The sequence below is a fragment of the Oreochromis aureus genome, linkage group 5 (assembly GCF_013358895.1).
Source record: "Oreochromis aureus strain Israel breed Guangdong linkage group 5, ZZ_aureus, whole genome shotgun sequence".
Lineage (NCBI taxonomy): Eukaryota > Metazoa > Chordata > Actinopteri > Cichliformes > Cichlidae > Oreochromis > Oreochromis aureus.
In genome coordinates this window covers 32,760,918-32,783,327 of record NC_052946.1, presented here as the reverse complement: position 1 = coordinate 32,783,327, position 22,410 = coordinate 32,760,918, and the positions used below count along the sequence as shown (strand labels likewise).

General features: G+C 37.9%; 1 protein-coding gene across 8 annotated transcripts in view; it reads left to right on the top strand.

The window, feature by feature from the left end:
- tead3b (TEA domain family member 3 b) overlaps positions 1-19,044 on the top strand; it is a 28,344-nt gene extending 9,300 nt beyond the window's left edge. The window contains exons 3-16 of one of the 8 annotated variants that reach the window (XM_039612306.1): positions 3,106-3,360; positions 10,570-10,634; positions 11,214-11,276; positions 11,411-11,473; positions 13,508-13,519; positions 14,378-14,503; positions 14,612-14,655; positions 14,841-14,897; positions 15,311-15,375; positions 15,472-15,608; positions 15,854-16,027; positions 16,333-16,476; positions 16,572-16,724; positions 16,892-19,044. In XM_039612306.1, coding sequence (XP_039468240.1) covers positions 3,237-3,360; positions 10,570-10,634; positions 11,214-11,276; positions 11,411-11,473; positions 13,508-13,519; positions 14,378-14,503; positions 14,612-14,655; positions 14,841-14,897; positions 15,311-15,375; positions 15,472-15,608; positions 15,854-16,027; positions 16,333-16,476; positions 16,572-16,724; positions 16,892-17,005 — 1,341 coding nt within the window. In that variant the 5' untranslated portion in view covers positions 3,106-3,236 and the 3' untranslated portion in view covers positions 17,006-19,044. The remainder of the gene's footprint in view (positions 1-3,105; positions 3,361-10,569; positions 10,635-11,213; positions 11,277-11,410; positions 11,474-13,507; positions 13,520-14,377; positions 14,504-14,611; positions 14,656-14,840; positions 14,898-15,310; positions 15,376-15,471; positions 15,609-15,853; positions 16,028-16,332; positions 16,477-16,571; positions 16,725-16,891) is intronic. The other 7 variants (XM_039612308.1, XM_031736641.2, XM_031736640.2 and 4 more) reach the window with 7 other exon arrangements.
- Positions 19,045-22,410: the final 3,366 nt, after the last annotated feature.

Below are 22,410 nucleotides of genomic sequence, written 5' to 3'. Positions count from 1 at the left end.
CCCTCTCTTAGTGAAGAGCTTCTCTTTTGCAGCACCTCACTTGAACACGCTCTTGTGAGCACTTGGAAGCTCCATTGAGGTCGTCGGATCTGCTGTTACACTGAGCGCTGTTTGCGGCTCTTCACAGCTCACAGTGCAGAGGAGGTTTGCAGTGTTTTCTCTGCTATAATTGGAGATAAACAACAGAGCAGCCACCTCTCCCTCCACGCCTCCCTAACTGTGCCATCAGCCTATGATTACGGTCTCGGCTTTACTGAGGCCGTTACCCCGCAACACCTGCACACTCATTAATGACATACTTTGAAAGACATCTTCACACCAAGCTATATGACCAGCATGTGCTATACTTGAGATTGAGACAGACGTGTATTGAAGATTACATTATTGTTTATAAAAGTGGACCTTTTGTGCTGGTTTAGTTTTTAATTTGTTACGATGCGGACAGCGTGACAACAAAGTGAAACCACACTGGCGAAACTCTTGTGGTTGTTTCAGTCTGCTCAAACATTTTATGGTTTTAGCTTCTAAAATGTAAAGATGTGATGCTAGAATATGCCATGTATTATAGTAGATTGATTATTTTAGGGTTTTGAGATGTTGGTGAAATAAAACATTGCACTTGAAATCATCATATTTGGCTGTTGGAAACCATAACGAGCATTTTCCAATTTCTTAATTTATCTGCCCACATTACATTGTAGGCCCAAGCTTTTTTTGTTGTTGGTTTGTTTGCCACTTCTTGTTTTGTTTCTTGTGCAAAATGTAAGAAATCATCACTTTTTAGAAGTTAAAACCAGATTTTTTTTCTTTTCTACATAAGTCATTAAATGGCAATTTATAGTTTATGAAATGGTTTTACACAAGTCAGTGCAGGGCTTTCTAATTGTTTACTTGCACACATTTTTGATTCTTATTTATCGGTAAAGTATCACAATTTTTTCCCCCCACAAATTGGCTAGATAGATTATAATTAAACTAACCCCAACTCTAGCAGTCACTGGGAGCAGTCCAGCCCAGTGATTCGTGAGGACTGAGATCATTTGAGCTGTTGATGAGTGCTCAGTTTCAGTGTTGAGTTTTAACACCGTGACCCTGTCTCAAAGGGTCCACCGTAACCAGGACCCTCTCAGCTAAAATTAGCAGCTTGACTTGTGGATATTTCTCAAACTCTCGCTTTGGTTCAGTGTCATCCATAAAATTAATGTTGCATGTTGCTTGTGGTAGAATTTCACTGCAGGAACAGTATTGCCATACTCTATTCACCTTTGATCTTTTGTAATTCCTTTTAAATGATGATGGGAAGGGAATGAAAGCATCACTAATCCTTCACCTCTGCTTTTCACCATCAGACATTTTGTTATAGCTACAGTAATTGTAAAGTGTGTGTGTTGTTCTACGTACTGCTGAAATGCATGGAAAAAGAAAGCCTAGGAGAGATTCCTGTACTCATGAATGATGGATTTGATACATTATAGTGTATGTATAATATTTATTTTACATTTTATATTTAAGTTTCTTCTTGTTAAAAGGGAGTTTATTCTCCCTTGTCTCATCAAGTTCCTCGTAGTGTGTTGTACCGTTGTATCCATTTGTGAAGTTGTAGATTCTTTACCTTGCAATATAGAGAGGATGTTATAAATGTCTTGGCTGTAAAACTGCCATTACAAACAGGGGTTTATTCACTATTGTTACTAATTGATATTTTCACCTGAGAATAGAAATGTTATGGGTTGATTTTTATGCTGTTATGATATCCTGCATTTCTAGACCTCGTAAAATAATGGTCAGTAATGAAAAAAAAAAGAACTGGCTGGGTCTGTATTTATCCATTATACTTTATTTTTGTCAGTATCTGCAGAAATGCTGAAGCAGAAACATAAGCATCCTGGGAGGATAATGGTTACCTCATAGACTTCCATTTTAGAAACAATACAATGCTGAAAAGGCAGCTTGAAAAATGCTTAAGAGCCATGCCTGCAGTCAGCCATAAGCCAACCACACTGGAACACAGTTCCCAGACCACAAGAATTCTTTGAGGCCAGCACTGATTAGTGAGGTCTTTAAACTTCGTTTTATGGAATATCTTGAATTCATTTGGCCATTTCAGAGACATAAAATCAAGGAAATTATCATAATGATTACGGGTTGCATTGTTTATTCTTGCAAATTTAATGACTGCAATAAAAAAAAAAACGTCAAAGAAGGTAGTGGCTGTATAGATGAACAACATTCCTTTTTCAAGGAGATCTTCTTTGCAGCAAGTCAAATGTTTCCAGTTGTGAGGATTTCTAAGAAAAAAAGACAAATTTGAGATTTGAGTCAAATTTGGGTTGTCTTAGATATAACTGAATTGATTGAGTTTTACTAGATATGTCCTCAAGGTTATCTGGTGTCTGTTCATAGAAGGCATCAAGTCAAAATTCGTTTTTTTGAAGCTCAGCAGTGTTGCTTCATAAGCTCTAAGAACAATGGAAGACAGTTGTTCACTCCTGACCCGTTTGCCTGCTGCTTAGCACATATCACAGCGTGTCCATCAAATTCATGAAACTCCCCCATCCAGTTCAAGCAGTACTTCCACAAACCGACCCCCGCACAAAAATAAGACAATTTTATGTTGGACTTTTTATGTGTGTTGCCAGATGATGTCACATGGCCTGTACTTTGGCTTAATTTGGATATTTAAGTGTAAAGCTGGGACCAGCATGGATGCCTTTGTGTAAATAACGTGTTTGATCTTGCTAAAAGATCAAACTTTTTCTACTATGGCAACATCTGTAAATTCTACTAGGTGAGGTTTTACTGGAGAAAAATATATAATAATAGTAATAGGAACTGAAGTGAAACATTGTGCTTCACTGATTTGTTTTATATTCTTTTTTGGCAACAAATAAGGCTTAAATTATGGCTTTGGCAAAACAGACGATACTTTTTCAATGAGCGTTTCCAAATAATGCTGGACTAACGATAAACTGTTTCTACATTTCCTCAGACCCTTTAACTTGCTGTTTGGGTGAAAAACACTGTTGGGTTGTGCTCTGGTGATGATCATAAAAATTGTGATCAGTATGGGACTTTTAAAAACGTTTATGCAACTTTATTCAACAGATCACCTACAGATCCTTTGATACCGGGGCTCAGGGTTGGGCCCAGGGGGAGCCGCCACAATTGCGTCCAACGAGTGGAGTGCCAACGGTAGCCCAGAAGATGGGCTGGACGGGGACAATGAAGACAAGACCATGGACGGGGATGCCGAGGGCGTGTGGTCCCCAGACATTGAGCAGAGCTTCCAGGAGGCCCTCGCCATCTACCCTCCCTGTGGAAGGAGGAAAATCATCTTGTCAGATGAGGGAAAGATGTATGGTGAGTTCACTGGATAACTGCCAGAGAAACAAAAGAACAACAATTACATGGAAATCCACTCCATAATGAATGCACGAAAATGAGAAAAACATTCATTCCACAGAGACTTGTGGCTAAAAGAAAACAAACACTGGCAATACTTTCCTGAAAAGAAATGAGAAGAATACTTTTCTTCTTTTTGCGCTCAAAACTTCGCTACAGAATGTTTTCTTTCCACTCAGAGCGCTCTTTAACAAGTCTGTACCTGTTGTGCTGTGACCCAGGGGCAGGTTCTTCCAGTCGTACCAGCACTCTCAGAGCTGGTTATTGCTGTCCTGAGAGCAAATCGGCTGCTCTCCCATTGATTTACACCTGTCTTTTTCTTCAGAGTGTTTTTATGGCTTGATTTTTTTTCCTCTACTATTTCACAACCTGTCCTTCTCCACAGTACGTTGTCAGACGCAACTTCTTTGTCTTCTTTTTATCTCTGAACAACATCTTATGTACTTTTTTTTCTTAAACACACTGGTATCGCTGGGAGAATTTTGCCTGTAGGTAACCGGTTAAAGCCGGTTTTCAGGAGAACTGTTGCGTTTGATGCAGGATGGCTCAGTTAAATTAGCAATAATTAGCCCAGCATGAATCGAGACTCAGAACAAAAACATCACATTGGCCTGCTGTTCTGCCGAAAAGTTTAAACATCCATATGGTTTCGGAATAGTTGCGCTGTTTCCTGCAGCGTGTCCATTAAATTGCAGGTGTTGAGCCCCTAATGTCCTGAAACGCTCCAGATGGATATGTTGGCAAGGCCTTCCGTAGAATCACTCGCATGCAGGTGTGGGAAATTTAACACACTTGTCTTTGATTATTTTGATCGCATTCTCCCATTCCTAATGTCGAGACTGTTTTCTTAATGAGATTTTATTATTTTATCTTGGAAATGTAGCTGAAGAGCCATAAATGTTGAATGCGAGAAATCAAGCCATTTCTTTTTTACATTTGTACTTGCTGTGCCCTTGCAGTGATATTTTTTTCAGCATTGTAACTCAGCCCCCTTGTGCTTGGTAAGAATTTCCTGCCCTTTAATTAATGTCCATCAAGGCTCTAAAAGTTTAAACTTATTGTAGCTTCAGTGCAACCATAAAAACCATCAATCATGGCCATCAAAATGTCAGAGGGACTGTGTATCTTAGAAGCATCGGTGTTTGTTTTTAAAGCACTGCTTTTTGTGTGGCTTTTATTTGCTTGACGTCAGATAGGATTCTTTTGGTGTGATTCAACCAAGATGGAATCTTATCCTCATTTGTTCAGCAGATTCGGATATTCAAGGACAAGCACATACCTGAGATTACTCAGCCACTGCTGCAGCTTCTGTTGTTACTCTCAACCTGCCTTAAGGAACAAAGTAGTCATGAAACGCGTAGTGGATTAAATGATTAGTCAAAACTTAATTAAAGTTTTGTTTGCGTAGATGAATTTCTAATAATTAGTTTGTTTATCAAATATTTCTGACACACTGCTTTTTCTTTTGGATAATTTTAAATTGAATATTTTATGGTTTTGCTGATTAATTTAACATTTTATGGCATTAAATACGGTCACAGATTAATCCGCCCCCAAAAAGGAACATTTTAGCATGGATTTAACAAACTAATGACATATATGTATACTGTAAATAATGTAGTTCAGTTTGCTCTCACTATGTGATGGCACAAATTATCCCAAAGATCAAAATTTTTATGAAGGTGTCTGTTGCACAGGATACACCTATGCTGATACACTTATGACAGGTTAGTACTGGCTGACAACAATATTGGTTGGGTTTTATCCAATGCGATTTAGTTTTATATGAGGTAAATCAAAAAACATCTATCAACTTTTTATTTTGGCAGATTTGAATATCATGCTTAAACATATACATGTGATATAATGGGATATAATGGGAAAAATATTGTGCCATATTTCTGCTAGGTGCCAGAGCTAGTTTAGAACATGCTTTGACTTTTGCGCACACATAAACTTTTGAAGCATTTTCAAATTTACCCAAGTAATGTTTTAGTCCACTTCAGCTGTGCAGTGTTGTTTCTTCACTTCCATACATTTGTCATGAGAACACCAACAGAGAAGCAGGCTTTGCACAAACCTGCCCCCTCAGCAACAAACTGTCAAGACCCCTTTTAGAAGCCCTTTTTTTTTCTAGAGCACTAAACACCCTCTCCTTTTACAATAAGTCATCTGAGGCTCTGCTGGGAGAGCCAAGGAATGCCCCGAGAAGAAGCCTTCTCACAAGGTGATTACCTCAGACATCTAAAAGCTGCCCTGACGTGAGGTTAGGGGAATGTTAACGATTGCACTGTATGTAAGACTGTCTACCTTGCAGTCTCAGACTCCACTGGCCTCCAAAAGCAGGCAAGTCATCCCTCCCATTGGGAATTCCACTTTTTCGGCCAGGATTTTTATTTGCTGGGAAACCTTTGCAAATTTCCATTAGCAAGAAAAGACTACTTTATACTCATGTGGTCACTGCTCCAAAAACCAGTCTAGACTTCCCAGTACCATTTCCAGTCACTTACATAGCTCAGGGGTGACAAAAAGTTCAAATAAGCCCCCCAAAAAGTTTTATTGAATCATGTGTTGACAATCAGATTCGTTATGTTAAAAAGTAAAAATATTTATATATATATATATATATAGCTTTATAAAACTTTCATAACTTTCTGGAATTTTTCAAAACCGGCAAGAGTCTAGTTTAAAGTACACCTTTAAACAACTCAAAATAGCCTCTTCTTACTATATTGTATTGTATTGTTGTTAAGTTGGTTTTGATCATACGTAGTGCAACAGAAGTGTTTGTAACAGTTTGTAAGAGGTAAAAGGAAATTAATTAATGCCAATAATAGAATGTATAGGGGCATTTTTAAAAGAAAGTGTGGCACACACAATTTCCCCCTTGCACAACCATGTACTTAAAAGCAGATGAGTAAATGGTTCTGATTTGGATTTAAGGTTTTCTGTGTAAACTGGTGTTTTAGCAGCTGCAGGGCACCTTAAAGTCATTCTCCAAGGACAGTGTCTGAGAGAGAAAAAAATATTGCTCAGAAACGACACATTGCCACTAAAGTTTTATTACCTTAAGTTGTTATTATTTAATTAATTGGCTTAATTCTGCTTGGATTCAATGCAGGAAGTAAAATACAATACACTAAAATACAGTAAAATTGATAAGATTTACTTGGTTTTACTATAGCCAGTGGGTGGTCAGTTTAGCTTAGCACAAAGACAGAAAAAAATCACAAATTATTGTTTCTTTATTGAATTACATCTGCCCAAACCCATAAGTTCCAGAAATGTATAAACACCTATGAGGCTGGTTATGTTTTAGACTCAGAGGTCACTGTCTCAAGGTCAAGTAGCTAATTCATGCCCCTATAAAAGCAAACTTTAATGGGTTTTATGACCCCTATACTTGACTTTTAATTTCAGTCATCTCATCTTATTCGTAAGTAAATATTTACCAAAATGTCAAACCTTTTGGTTGCTTTTTCAGATCGTTTGTTCGAGTAAAGGAACTCAGTTGTTACAGGTAAAGATTATCGTCTGCATCTTTTCAGATTAACGAAAAACAAAACATTTAAACAACAGTCAGGACCTTAATTCTTGGTAAAATGAAATGGTTGGCTCACGGCACACAGTAAATTTAGAGGAAGTGTCGTTAGAAGATGGAAAAAATGTTGCCTGTCTTGTTTGGCCTTGGGGCTGTGCTGACATGTTGTTCACCTGCGTTTTCTGGCCTCAACAGGTGTGTCAAACCCAAAGCACACACCTTTTTCTCTTTTAGACCTGCAGCTGTCACTACTAAAGAGCACTCTGGGTAATAAAAGTAGAGAAAGATTTGAGTGCTAAACAGGGGTTTATGTCTGTTCCTACTTTGGTGGACCAATGTGGAATTGCCAGCAGGTTCAGTGCATGTGCACAGCTGTGACAAAACACAGTATGTATGTGGACATATATAAGAAAAAGAAAAGGGGGCGGGGCACGTGGGTGGGGTGGGGGGGTGGGGGTGGGGGGGCAGCTTTGGTTTGTAATGATGACTGAGCAGCCATGTAGCTTCTCTGTCAGTTACTCACTGAGATGTAAGGAATGTTTTCAGTCATGGCTGAGCAGTATGTTAGCAATTTTGGATTACCTCAGTGTTATGACAAGGTAGGAGAGAAGATAATAAGGGCGTATAAAAGGTTCTGGGGGTGGGGGTTATGGGGAGTGAAGAGAGAGTACCTTTTGGCTCACTATCTTGGTGTGTAAGTGGAAAATTCCAGCAGTAATGTAGTATAAGAAAAAGATAGGCGTGTCTTGTCAATGAAGAGGTTAAGAATGGCAGCCTGCGGCGATCTGAGTGGGTGTTGAGCAATCAACAAAAAAGTCATAAGCAGTTCAAAAGCGGAAAGAGAGATGGAAAGACCAAATGTAGAGAAAATAGAGGACAATGAGACTTTGCATACCACTGTACAAGAGTGTGTCTGTGTTTTTGTAAGCACCTGTCATGATCCCCTGCAGTCCGTGCTACTCCCGCTCTGATCCCCCTGACCGTGTCAAATCTGAGCAGATGTTGCTACCACGGGTGCAGATTGAAGACGCAGTAATTCTCGGTTGCTTTTTTTTTTAATGTCTTACAGTTTTAAGGAAGCAGTATCCTCAAAAACTATCAACTAATCTAACCGGTCTTTCTGGGTATTTTTTCTAAAGAAGAACTTGCTGAAGTATTAATTAGCACAAAACAGCTACTGGTGTACACTGTTGCTACTGCTTTGACGTTTTTAAATAATTAATGACTGAATTATTTTGTTAATGTATTTTCGGATCATATGACAACTACTGCCTCCATATATTTTTATAGTCAGGAACTCCCCCTTCAAATAAGGGTGGGGGATCACCTCGTACAGCCCCCTTTTTTGGCTTAAAATCACTATCCACAATATGAATCCCAATTTTTCTTACCTGTGTCTAGATGTAATCTAGTTACAACTGGGCTATAATGTTGACTTGTTCAGTCCGTACCCATTTAAGGAGGTTGGCAATATAAAGTTAAAATAAAAAAACAAACAAACAGAAAAGAAAAGAAAGTCACTTCCTTATGAGCTGTAATTAACATCTTTAAAGGATGTCATGCTTTTCATTTCAGATGGTTGACATAATTCCTGGTACTACCTTTAGTTGTTCAGGACTTCCCCTGCAAGCTTTTCCAGTATGAATCAACTGCTGTGCATTTGAAAAAAAGAAGGAAAAACTCTTTACAAAATAAGTTACACCTCCAAGGTCCACAAAATGAAGACTTGGTTCTCAGCACCCTAACTAAAGAACTTCACTGTCCAACAGGTGAAAGGTTATTATGTACCACACAATTCAGAGCCATTACTGTGCTTATCACTGCGGGAAGTTTCAAAAATCTTTACATCTCGACATCACCATAACAGAAAGTTGAGTTTTATTCAACCTCTTTGTAGTCCGTAAAGTGTGCGAGTTACACCTCATCCACATCTTTCAAGTTCTTATCTTTCTTGGTCAAGCCTGTAGCACCAAGTTAATTTCAGTACACAGTAATGTGCAGTGAGATATCGGTGATATTCATATCAGAACTGTGGGGTTGTTGTTGCTGCATTGCTTTTTCCCCAGCTGAAGCGATTGAGAGTGACAGTTGGGTGGGGGTTGATGTCATTGTTCTTTCTTTGCCACACTCTGTTGGGATGGTCGGCAGCAGGTGCGGCCGTCTGCTGACTGCGGGGTCACACTGTGCTGTTGTTTTGGGAAATGGGCTACTTTACTGCCAGGTGGCAGTTGCTGGCAGAGACAGTTATGGCTTTGTGTTTCCTGCAAGAGTTACTGCCCTTCTCAGCTGCCCTTTTGCCCCTTACCCCATCCTGATGGCCTTCACTCCAGCTCTAACCCCTGCTTCTCCCAGGGCTGGGAGTGCATATGAACATATGTGTGTTCACCCGAGTTCTGGCTGTGTTCACGGGCCCAGGCCAATCAGACTGGCTAGCACAGATGTGACAGGCTTAGAGGAATGCTAGGAATGCGGAGGCGCTGAAGCGGGTGTGTCCATCCTTGGCCTGGGGCAGAAGGGGAGGGACTACCTCAGTATCGGCAGACAGTTCAGCTCTGCTTTGCTGGCCGACTGCCGGACTGACTGGTTGGCTTGTACGGTGAGTGCTGCAAGCCTACTGGAGATGGCCTGCAGTACTTTTATGGTAATTGCACTAACCATGGCCTTCTGGAGGCCAAGTGCTAAAGAGTGTGTGAAAAAAACAGGACTTGTTTCTGCTGCTATTATGTGTCTGGAAAGCTGTTGAACATCTAGACACACAGTCTTTTGTTTGTTCATGAAGGCGCATCTTGACCAATTTTGTTGGTGTAAATTTATGTCAGCAAGTTTAGCAGTGTTAAGGCCATTATTCATAATGATACGGCAGTTCAGCCTCTCCCTCTGGCCCGATTTTCGGCCACAGAAACCTAATAAGCGTGACTTGGCAGAGAAGATAACTGAAAGCACTGATGGACTGATTTTCCATTGAGACAACATAATAACACTTTTTGCACTTCTCATACTCTAAAGATGATTTTTGCATGACCACAGCTGCAGTTTGTTGAAAAGGTATGGCTTGATGAATCACATGCGCAGCACTGAGTGCATAGAGGACCGTGAAAGCCCGAAATAGAATTCTGTTCTCTGCACAACCTGTTTGTGCAGAATGTCGAGTGTAGATGTTATGGCATGAAAAAAAAAAACGCGGTTCTGTTTTTAAGTACTCTTTGTAATTAGGCTTCAGGGCCATGTGAGCAGAATTTAAGGAGGTGTGAAACAAGCTAGTGAAAACCCAGGGGTGAAACAAATAAATGTACTATTTGCTAATTTGCTTAAAAAAATCTCACTATAGGAAACAGAGGTGTCTCCTGTGGCTCCTGACAAATATTCTGAGCTTTGAGAAATGCCACACTACTTTTCTTTTAACATGAGATCAAGACTTGAGAAGAGTGCCACCTTCTGTCCAATTTTGGATATTGCAAGTAATCTCCAAATGTTGAATGATTTCTTTCAATCTATCTGCCAGTTTGTGTGTCGTCATATTAAATGTGACTCTGGAGACACCTGCTGTTTGTCTGTCTGTGCTTAGTGTAATCCAATTACCATCCTGTAAAATAAGCTCCCACTATTTTTTTGTCTCTCTTTCACAGGTCGCAATGAATTAATAGCGAGGTACATCAAGCTGAGAACAGGCAAAACCCGGACAAGAAAACAGGTAATCAAGTTTTTTACAACTTTAATGTTTGGGTCCAGCTACTGACTGGGCCACATAGAAAAAATCCATCATCAAAACAGCTGTTTTTTTTAAATAGAGTCTCGTGGCTTCCTTAAAAAAAGTGGATTATGAGTTCTTCAGAGGACAAGTCTGGTTTTAAAATTTACTTTATTATCATTGTTGTTATTATTGTTGTTATCATTATTATTATTAACAATTGATTTGATTTTGGACAAAAACAGTATAGACCACAAATTATCAAACTGAAACATTAAACAAATACCTTTTGTCTTCATAAATAAACCTTTAACTTATCATTTTTATTAATTAGTTCATTCAATTAACTGTCTAGACTTTAATATGAAAAATAACTGGCCTTATCCTTTAAATCCACTTTCTTATTTTATGTGTAGATTTCTTAATGTGTGTCATGATCCTGTAAAAGGGGTGTGTGTGTGTGTGTGTGTGTGTGTGTGTGTGTGTGTGTGTGTGTGTGTCAGCACTTGCATAGATGTGTGGCCTGTGTGCATGGATCTGCATGTTATTTTTATGCTCAAACGCTGTTTCACACCCCTTTAGGTGTCTAGTCACATACAGGTGTTAGCACGGAAGAAAGTTCGTGAATACCAGGCGGGTATAAAGGTAGGTGCTGCCAGCCTGCCTCCCGGCAACACTGACTGGGCGTCTCTTTCCTCTTTGGTTACGGCTTCTCTCTTTCTTCTCTTCTCTCTCTGTCTCCTTTCTTCTTTCCTCCTCTTGGCTATTTTTCTGTGCAGGTTTCTAGCCACTTGCAGGTTCTCGCCCGGAGAAAATCTCGCGAGATCCAGTCAAAGCTAAAGGTATGCGCTTCACTGCGGCCTGTGGGGCTGGTAAATGCTTGGCTTGGCACTAACCTGCTACTTTGTGAATATATTTATCAGTCCTTGCTTTGGCATGAGGTGTACTCTGGCTGCATAAGTAGATGCAAGCTTGCCACATGCATTATTGTTTAACAGTTAAACTTTAGAAATCGTTATAATATTGCATCTGTACCATGGATACAATGCACCGACAGAGAGCGTTTTTACTATGATTTTGAGCTGTAGGAATGCATTTAATCTCATCCTCTGAATTATTCTATCTCATCCTATAGCCTCTACTTGAAATGAATGCTGCACAAGCTGATAAAATTTGAGTGAAAGGTCATTTAGCTGCATGTTGCTCCAGCTATGTATCTTTCTTTTGTGCCAGTCATGCTGCTGCATCACACTGTACTCTTCTGAGACCTTTTCTTTCCCTAAAACTGTCTCTGACATCCTGAGCTCCTAGAGTGTGCTTCTTTGTAATGCCTTTTGTAAAAGTCAACATAGAAAAATAATCCTCCATTGTAATCTTGTGCCTCCTTTTGACTTTTCTCAAACTTCGTAAATCCTCTTTCAACTCTTTATGCTTTTTGTTGTTTTTTGCATTTTCACATATGAGTAAAAAACTATATCCAGACACTACTTAATACTAAAGATACTGTGATCTTTTGAATCCTAACCTAAACCTAAACTTGAATTAACACAGACTAATCTGGGGCAAAATGGCATTCATAGCAGGGATGTTTTGTTTAAAAAAAACAGAAGAAAAAACCGTGTAGTCTCATTTTGTCAGTGGTGACACCCTATATTCAGCGCAGAACACCCAACGGTGGCTAGTATTCTAAATTAAAAAGAAGTAGATGCATCAAGCATCACCTCTCATAAATTTTGACCTGATTTCTGAGCTGTCTACAAACTCCTAGGTTATGTTGAATACAAAGACCCCATTTAAAATGAGATGTGTTTTTCTGATTACATTGACTTTTCATGGTGAAATCTTCACCCTGTTCCTCCCTTGTTTGTCTACAAGTTCACCGCTAACCTTACAGGTCTCACAGAGGTCACTTTATTAGTCCTTCCAATTCCAATTCCAATTCTCACATGAATATTTTAATTAAAAAATAATACACTTTTAAAATTACTGTCTTGTTTGGACAAGACATAAAAGATCAAGGAACCCACTCTCTGTTTGAAAACGTTAACATGGAATAATTAGAATTTATAAGAATAAAGATTGTTTTCTTCTGTTGTGACACGAAAGCATTAGATACCCTATTCAGTCTCATTCCTTCTGTGTCCATGTAAGAAAAAAAATCATAATCAATTTAATACACTTTACACCAAGCCCATTAAACATTTACTTAACTTGTTAATTAACTACTGATTATATAGTTCGGTTGTTTGGATTTATAATGCATCATGAGTGCATTTTTGATAGGTGCAAGGATTGATAAGGTCAATTTTACTTTTTGCCTTGGCTTTGAAACGTTAACACCCAGAGGTAGAGGGCAGCTATGACGGACTCTGAGTTTATCCAACTCAAAGTTCTAGAAACAAAAAAAGAAAAAAAAAAAGTTTTCCAAGCCACTCTTTGAAGTGAAGTGTACACCTGAAGCGTAACAGCTGCAAATGTCTACCCGCTGTACATCTCATATGTTGCACAGCAATAAGTATTAAGTAACAAGTTTTAAGGATTTAACTTCCTTGAGATTTTATATCTGCTGAGTTATCGAAATAAAAAAAATAATCCTATGTTTTGAATTGCACTCAGATTTTATATCCTCTTTAAAAAAAAAATCAAATTCATTCTTTCCTCAATGAAACAATGAATTGGCTTCGTGTTTCCCCACACATTTACAACAACTTGAAATTGTTAGTTATTCATTATTTTCACAATACAAACAAAATCAATTATGGACCTGGATTTGAACACTCAGATTTATACGTATGCCCACCAAAAAAAGATAGATTAACCTCAACATAGCTTTGAGAATTGAACAGTACTAATGGTTTCTCTCTTTTTTGATTCAGGCGATGAATTTGGTAAGTGAATTTGACTTGTGCAATATGCTTCCCTCCTCCCCTTTGTTTGGCAGCAACACTGCACTGTCCCTTTGCTATGGCCCTCTGCTGGCATGGCGCCCCAACCCATTGCAATCCCGCAATGAAGCAATGCTTCAAAAACAGCCACGCTTTGAGCACAGTACTGCTCCACATCCTGCTACAATAGTTTAATATCCTCCAACCTCCGCCAAAAGTCAGAGTCCTGCTTGCTTGGCATAAGGTGTCGTTCTTTGATTCGGGTTCTCACTTCTGAGGCGTATTTCTTTAAATTGCAAAGTCACATTTTGGTGGCTAAATTGCTTTTTGCCATTAGAAAAAGAGAAAAATAGTACATTTCAAAAATTTGAATTGACGTGTTTGTAGTGGAGAAACAATGTATACTTTCAAAATAATGATAATTAAAACAAATAGACAGCAATTGGCTGCATTTGGATCATTTTTATGCTACGTTTCAAGTCTCTCATAGTAAATTTTAATCTAAATTCTCCATGTGTACTCTTGCAACTTGAATCTCTTTATTCTGTTTTCCTGTGGTGAGCCTTATAACACACTGACCTTGATTTTTTTTCTGTACTTCTCTTTGCTTCCTTCTGAAAGCTGCTCTTTCAAACAAACATCTTCAGAACAATGTTGTATTGATACCTTGCAATAGATTGAATGTTGAGCTAAGCTAATGTTAACTTTATTTAGAAAAGACTTATTAATCATTTATGAAACATACACAAACAGTGTCATTGTTTTGTATTATCATTAGGATAGCATACTGCATTGGATTAAGCCGAGGTTAGGCTGCCACCTTGTGGCTGACTCCTCTCGTTTCTCTCTGTCAACCTGCAGGATCAGGCATCTAAGGACAAAGCCCTGCAGAACATGGCAGCGCTGTCATCTGCCCAGATCGTCTCTCCGAGTATAATAAATAAACATCTTCCACCACTGCCTCCGGCCCCGTATCCACCAGCCAGAGTGAGACCACTGTTCAATTTTTGGCAATTAAAAGGCATTAATGTTTTTCATTGCAGTTTGAAGTGATTCAAATGGGCACTGACTTTTATTTTCTTCTTTACTCTGCAGTTCTGGCCTGCTCAAATCCCAGGACAGCCTGGACCTTCTCAGGAGTAAGTAAACCCCTGTACTGAACGCACAGGAACTTTGTGGTATCATGGTATTCTTTCTGAAGTAAGACGTTGGTGATAGAGATAAGTAAAAGCATGAATAAGTAAATGAATCACTGATGAGGTTAGGTTTAATATCAGGTGGGTATTGCAGGGAATGTTTAATGAATAACGTTTTTGTACACCAGGCTGGTTCTAGATTTCAACCCGGGAAGGACTCCTGGGCTTGGCCGCACCAGCCATGCGTAAGTTCCCCCTAGCCAAGGTTCAACTCTGAGCACAAAGCAGTACTAACTCTTCTACACTGCATTGTATGTTTTCTGCACTGATGTAAACCACCATCACCACCACCAGGCAATAGACTGCTTCAGATTTTATTAAGAAAACAGGAATGTGGTAGATGAATCCTTGTAGTGTTTGATGACTTGTGTTCACAAAAAAAATTGTATGCATTTTTATGAATTTGTCAGCAAAAGCACAGTCAAATGATGCTGTTTTGCATCACTACTAAGCAATGAAGCAGGTGGACTTACGCCTAGCTGGTGCAGCAACACATGCTTACACTGATACACTAACAATTCTGCATAACTGAGGTATCCGCGTGTCACAAAAATCTGGTATTGGAGTCTTTTTCTTACTTTCATTCATTATTTTTCAGTATCAAACCATTTGCACAGCCCCCATACTCGAGCCTACCAGGTTCTGTAAACCAACCTATACCAAGTAAGTTTGAACAAAATAAATCAATAAATGGAAACCTGAAAAGGTAAATGCGTGTGATATATTAATGCTTATTCGTATGTGTTTGCATACATGAAGATTATGAGCCCTTGGCGCCACCTCCTGCTCCAGCCGCTACTGCAGTGCCAGTCTGGCAGGATCGGACCATTGCCTCCTCTAAGTTGAGGCTGCTGGAGTACTCAGCCTTCATGGAGGTCCAGAGGGACCCAGACAATGTGAGTTAAATATGGTCTGCACCATATCCCAACCAAACAGCTTGTGAGTAATAAGAACTTGTTTAAAAGTGTAGTGGCATTAATACATTTGAGCCCATTTCCATTGTCCTGATAGTTTACATCACTCTCTCTCTAATGCTGATGTTTGAGGGCTGTGTTTTAGTTGTTTTTTTGTTCATGCTCCCTGTACTAAATCAAGTCCTATAGCCAACGTTTATCATCTGCTCTGTCTCTATCCAATATAGTACAGCAAACACCTGTTTGTCCACATTGGACAAACCAATCCCTCCTACAGCGATCCGCTCCTTGAGGCTGTGGACATTCGGCAGATCTACGACAAGTTCCCTGAGAAGAAGGGTGGGCTCAAAGAGCTTTATGAGAAAGGGCCCCAGAATGCTTTCTTCCTTGTAAAGTTCTGGGTATGTTGTTATTATAATCGACACTTAATATTATCATGCCTCTGTTTTCTACAATTGGAAATTATGCAAACTGCTTCTTTTTCTTACAATACCATGGTACATGTAGTGATAAATTACATGATTTCAAGATAAGAGGCAATGTATTTCATAGAATGTTGCTTCATTTATACTGCATTTGTCTTTGGTTAATAAATGTTCTTTTGAATAACTTACATCCACATCTTCATTTATTTATTTATTTATGCAATTTAAAGTTGATGTCATGTGAGGGCCTTTTGTCATGATGACATGTGTGCACTCTGCAGGCTGATCTGAACAGCAGCGGTATGCCAGACGGTCCAGGTTCATTCTACGGTGTCAGCAGTCAATACAGCAGCATTGAGAACATGACGATCACTGTTTCAACCAAAGTCTGCTCATTTGGCAAGCAGGTTGTCGAAAAAGTAGAGGTACGCCGGTGCATTAACTGAGTCTTTTCTGAGACGTGTCTTTTATATTATATGCACATTGTTGTCTGTTCTTTACTCGCCTGTGTGTGTTGCAGACAGAGTACGCCCGCCTAGAGGGAGGAAAGTGTGTTTACAGGATCCACCGCTCTCCTATGTGCGAGTACATGATCAACTTTATCCACAAACTGAAACACTTACCTGAAAAATACATGATGAACAGTGTTCTTGAAAACTTCACTATCCTACAGGTAAAATACAGTGAATTATAGCTGTTTAGTTCAACATTTAACATTCCATTTACGCTTAATCTCCCCATTAAGACCAGTTTATCGGTTGATATTAGCTGTTTTCTGTTTATTCACAAATCAGCTGATCATTATGGGCTTATTTCTAAATGGACTGTTCTTCTCCTCAGGTGGTGACGAATCGCGACACACAGGAAACCTTGCTCTGTATAGCATTTGTTTTTGAGGTTTCCACGAGTGAACACGGGGCTCAGTATCACGTCTACAGACTTGTTAAAGACTAACAGCTCTTCAGGGAGGTTTTGGAAAAGCCACACAATAAAGTGTGACACAGTCTCTCTTTAACCAGCTCAACAATCCAGGAGAAATTATGAAAACATTCAAAGCAATGCTAGATCGAACTAACATGGACACATTTTATGCTTTAAAAAAGTATCCAAGGAAAAAAAAGAGCGAATCTCAACATGCCAGCACGCAAAGAAATTTTGAAGAATTGAGGACAAGTTATTTTCCATGTGTTTAAACATGATTTAGATGAAGTGGGTCACTTTTGCAAAGGTAATCGATGGAGCTTGAAATGTTTTATCGAGGGGATGAGAATGTGTTTAGGGTTGAAAAGACTCTTAAAGTATCCAAGGGAACACACTCTGAGCAACAAGAGAAGTGTAAATAGCATTGAAAAAGTAGAGAGAAAATTACCATGGAAGTGGAGCCAAGTTGTGTTTAGGTGTTTAGGAAACCAAGTGCCTTTTTCTCCAAAGATTATGATTGCCTGCCACTTCGGATTGCCTTATTTTTACTACCTCTTGTTTTTAAATGAAAAGAAAATATTCATACAGGTATTTTGGAAAACAAATGTGGAAAGAAACCTCAGATCAACATCTTTTGGGGCAGTTCTTGTATTCAGGCACGCAGAGGAGTGGGATAACTAATTCTGATGAGGTCTATATTACAAAAAAATAAAAAAACATCCCAGGTTTTACAGTCCAAGTGTACAGGGAGAAGGTCAATTGTGTTGCCATGTTATTAAGGTTCTTTTTTTATACATATATTATTACACAATTTTAAAAAAAATCAGGTCTTACAAGCATCTATCTATAACTGATTTTGACACTAGGGATGTCTTGAACCTTTGCTTTCCTGACATAAACCCAGGGCTTTGCCTTACTTATGAAATGCCCTGTTATTTCTCTCTGTTTGAAGACGTGTGCTCAGTTGCACTTAAAAGATTAAGAAGGGGGGAGTGCAGCAACACAGTGCTTATTTTCTGCCTTGAGGTATGTAGCGTTACTGAATAAAATGAATTGTTTCTGTACTGTGAGTAAGTGGATGCTAAAGGAATATGTGTTACATAGGAGTATTTGGGGGGTGGGGGGGTCTTCATATTTGTGATCAGCTAAACTCAGCACAGAGACCATGGTTAAAGCAGAGAGAAGTTAACCACTGTTTCTTTTGTTTAAAAAAGAGACTGTATGCTGTGAAGTTGGTACATTTGCTTCACTCCTCTCTGTAACTTGTGGAGAAGCTGCATTCATTAATTAAAACACTTTTTGATATTTAAGACATTTTTTTACTGACATTACATATGAAATAATTGTTACATCAATCTGAATAACTGTCTTGAATGAGAGCTATTGTCTCTGTGCTGTGGAGTATGACCATTGATTGTTATTTATAGGGCTGGATAAGAAATAGCGGGAGGGAAGGGTGGGGTATTGGAGATGATCATTTTCCACCACGATGGAAATGTTAAAAGTATTGCAGGACTTTTATTAGAGATAGAATTTACTGCCAACTCATGGGTCCTGCTAGACGAGTGTCTACTCTGTGGTTCACTGGACAAGTTCAAATTTAAAATATTGTATGGTGGCATACTTGCACCTGGCTTTGAATGTCATATTTCACAAGCTAGATACAATAACACTCCTCCTCTAGTAGGTATCTCAGTCTATCTTTTATACAGACTTTTTTGCCATTATAAAGATTAATATTTTGTTTTGATTCAGTTGTCTTGACTTTCAGTGTTTGCCATATGCTTCACTGAAAAAAAATGTGTGATTGTGCTGATATTGATAATTAATAATGAGATATCTAATGTATCATATTCTGAATGGTGTGGGCAGTTTTCTTCTTTGTTTGTTTTTTGGTTTAAGGTGGTTTACTATTGTCTTTGTTACCAATGTGCATTGCAATTTTATACTTTGAGTAGAAGTTGGACTATGTAATCAACAAATGTATCTAACAATACATGACGCATGGTGCCTTTGGGGCCATTCCCCCCTCCCCCCCCCCAGAAAAGTCATTAAACCTGTTTGTAAATTTGTTTTGTCTATAGTGATTCATTTTACAGTGGGTGCAGTGGTTAGTACTGTCACCTTCCAGTAAGGTTATGTGTGTTATAATTTGTTGCTTTTTGCAGTCTTTTAACCTACCATAAACTATTCAGTGCTTCACTTATTCCACGTTTTATCATGTTATATTTTTATTACAAAATTGGTTATATTCATTATTCACTTTTACACGCAATACCCTTAACAAAAGTTAGCTTGAAATTCTTGCAAATTTATAAAAAATAAAATACAAAAATGTAACATCTACATAAGTATTCACAATCTTTGCTCAAAACTTTGTTAACGCAACTTTGGCAGCAATTGCAGCCTTCACTCTTTTTGAGCTGCACCTATTTGGGGGCAGTTTCTCCCTTTTTTTTCCAGAACTTCTCAAGCTCCATCAGGTTTTATGGGGGCGTACAGCCTCTAACAGATCTTTCCAGAGATGCTCAATCGAGTTCAAGTCTGGGCTCTGGCCGGGCCACTCAAGGACATTCACAGAATGGTACTGAAGCCACTCCTTTGTTATCTTGGCTGTGTGCTTAGGGTCATTGTCCTGTTGGAAGATGAACCTTCACCCCAGTCCAAGGTCCAGAGCACTCCGGAGCAGGTTATCATGAAAGATGTTTCTGAACATTGCTGCATTAGTCTTTCCATCGAGCCTGGCTATAGCCTCCAAGTTCTTCCCACCCAAAACATCACCACAGCATGATACTGCCACCACAATGCTTCACTGTAGTGGTTAGTGATGGGTAGATGATACCTCATGGGGTGTGTTGCATATTGCCCTTATTGTGTCTACACATGTGACACTGTTGGTGTGTCACTCAATAGCAACATCTGCGGGATTTGAAAAGTCATTGCAAACGACTTGGACAAAGCGTGTAAAGAGAGACTGAACTATGTTAATTGATTCTGACATCTGGACATCACATGAGTGATAAATGGTCCTGTTTAACCAGTTCATGATAAAATGGTGTGCAAAAAGTGTGATAAAAGTATTTATATTTCATTTAATTTGATTATGGCAAACAAATATGATTGATTGACTAATACACTATATCAAATGCTGTTTTTTGTTTTGTTTTGTTTTTGCAAGGAATTATAAGTGAGAACCATGAAATGAAAGTGAAGTTTAGAAAATCTAAGTGCTTGTGATAGTGGGAGTGCTTGTATACTTGTATGTGAAGGCAGTGTTTACAAATGTCTATTAAGGATGAGAAAGTTAAATTGGTTAACACTAGAATTACTGAGCCTTTTTTCCCTGGTGCAAGTCCCTACTACTAGATTTACTGGCCTGCGCAGATTTGCGTAAATTCCCCGACCTTAACACCTCTTGGCACCCGCTGAGAGATTTTCACAGGTCGTCAGCTCCATTGTTCTCCTGCTTTTGTTGTGCAAACACACCTCCCCAACCCCCTAACCATGAGAGATTCAAGTTTTTCCTTCCTGCAAGGCTGCTTTCCTTCCTTACCTGCCTGCATGCCTGTCCATAAACACATATACACAGAGTTGTACATATATTTATATATTTATATAGCCACACCTTATATAATATGCATAAAGTCTAGTTATACACACAGACACATCTATATCATATATACACACACACACATATATATATATATATATATATATATATATATATATATATATATATATATGTGTATATATATGATATATATATATATATATATATATATATATATATATATATATATATATATATATATATATATATATATATATATATATATATATATATATATATATATATATATATATATATATATATATATATATATATATATATATATATATATATATATATATATATATATATATATATATATATATATATATATATATATATATATATATATATATATATATATATATATATATATATATATATATATATATATATATATATATATATATATATATATATATATATATATATATATATATATATATATATATATATATATATATATATATATATATATATATATATATATATATATATATATATATATATATATATATATATATATATATATATATATATATATATATATATATATATATATATATATATATATATATATATATATATATATATATATATATATATATATATATATATATATATATATATATATATATATATATATATATATATATATATATATATATATATATATATATATATATATATATATATATAAAATGTTTGTATAGTGCACTTTCTATACCTTGCTCTGTCCACTTTTTGCAATGACAATGCAGATTTTCCACTTGTGGGACAAATAAATGCAGATTTGCTGTGTGTGTGTGTGTGTGTGTGTGTGTGTGTGTGTGTGTGTGTGTGTGTGCAAACATTGGCATTTGTTTACTTAGATCCAAGGCAGGCCAAACCTCTGTCTTACAACCTACATACAAAAGACAGACATTCACAATATATGGGTACACAAGTCTGTTTTATTTCAAAGTCTTTCAAACTTTGAAACGAACCTTGTAGGGAACAGCTGTTCCCTACCAAGCATTCTTGCAGCTGGCAACAACGGTCGTGCATTCAGTATAGTTGTGACTTCCGCAAAAATGTGGTCAAAATCTCATGAGTAAGTTGAAGCATTTCTATCAGGCATTTCTGAAAGTTGTAACACAGAGGTTTGGCCTGCCTTGGATCTGAGCAACTCTGAGTGAGCAAATGCAAATGTGCCAGGCCTCAAGGACAATGGGTGGTTTGCACAACAAAAGCTGTAGGAGAAACAAGCTGACGACCTGTGAAAATCTCAGCAGGGGTGCTTAACACCTCGGGACTTGCACCAGAAAATAAAAAAGCCAGTAATTCTAGGGGGTATTGGGTTTAGGGAAGTTACGCAAATTTGCGCAGGATAGTAAACCTAGTGTTAAAATGAATAAAGTTAATTCATGTGAAACAAATTAATAAATAAACCAAATAATTAATAACAAATTTAAATGAGTCCTTCAGAAAGAAACTAGAACACAATTAACTCTGATGACAATTGACCAAAAGTGGAAAAAGGAAAGGGAAAAATCTCTACCTTATTTGGTGCTAGGAGATCAAAATGCACCGATACATGCACCGATACAGGGCTTCAGGTCTTTGTTACACTAACCCTAACCCGCTTCAGTATTGTTTGACCCATAACTAGTAGGGATGATATTGGCCAGATGATGAGTAGTGTCTGGTTTCCTCCTGGCATGAAGCTTGTTAGTTTCCTCCAGGCATGATGCTTGTTATTCAGAGTTCAACTTTTGTCTCATTTGTTTCCCATGGTCTGAGAGTCCTTCAGGTAGGTACCTTTTGGCAAAGTCCAGCTGTTATGTGC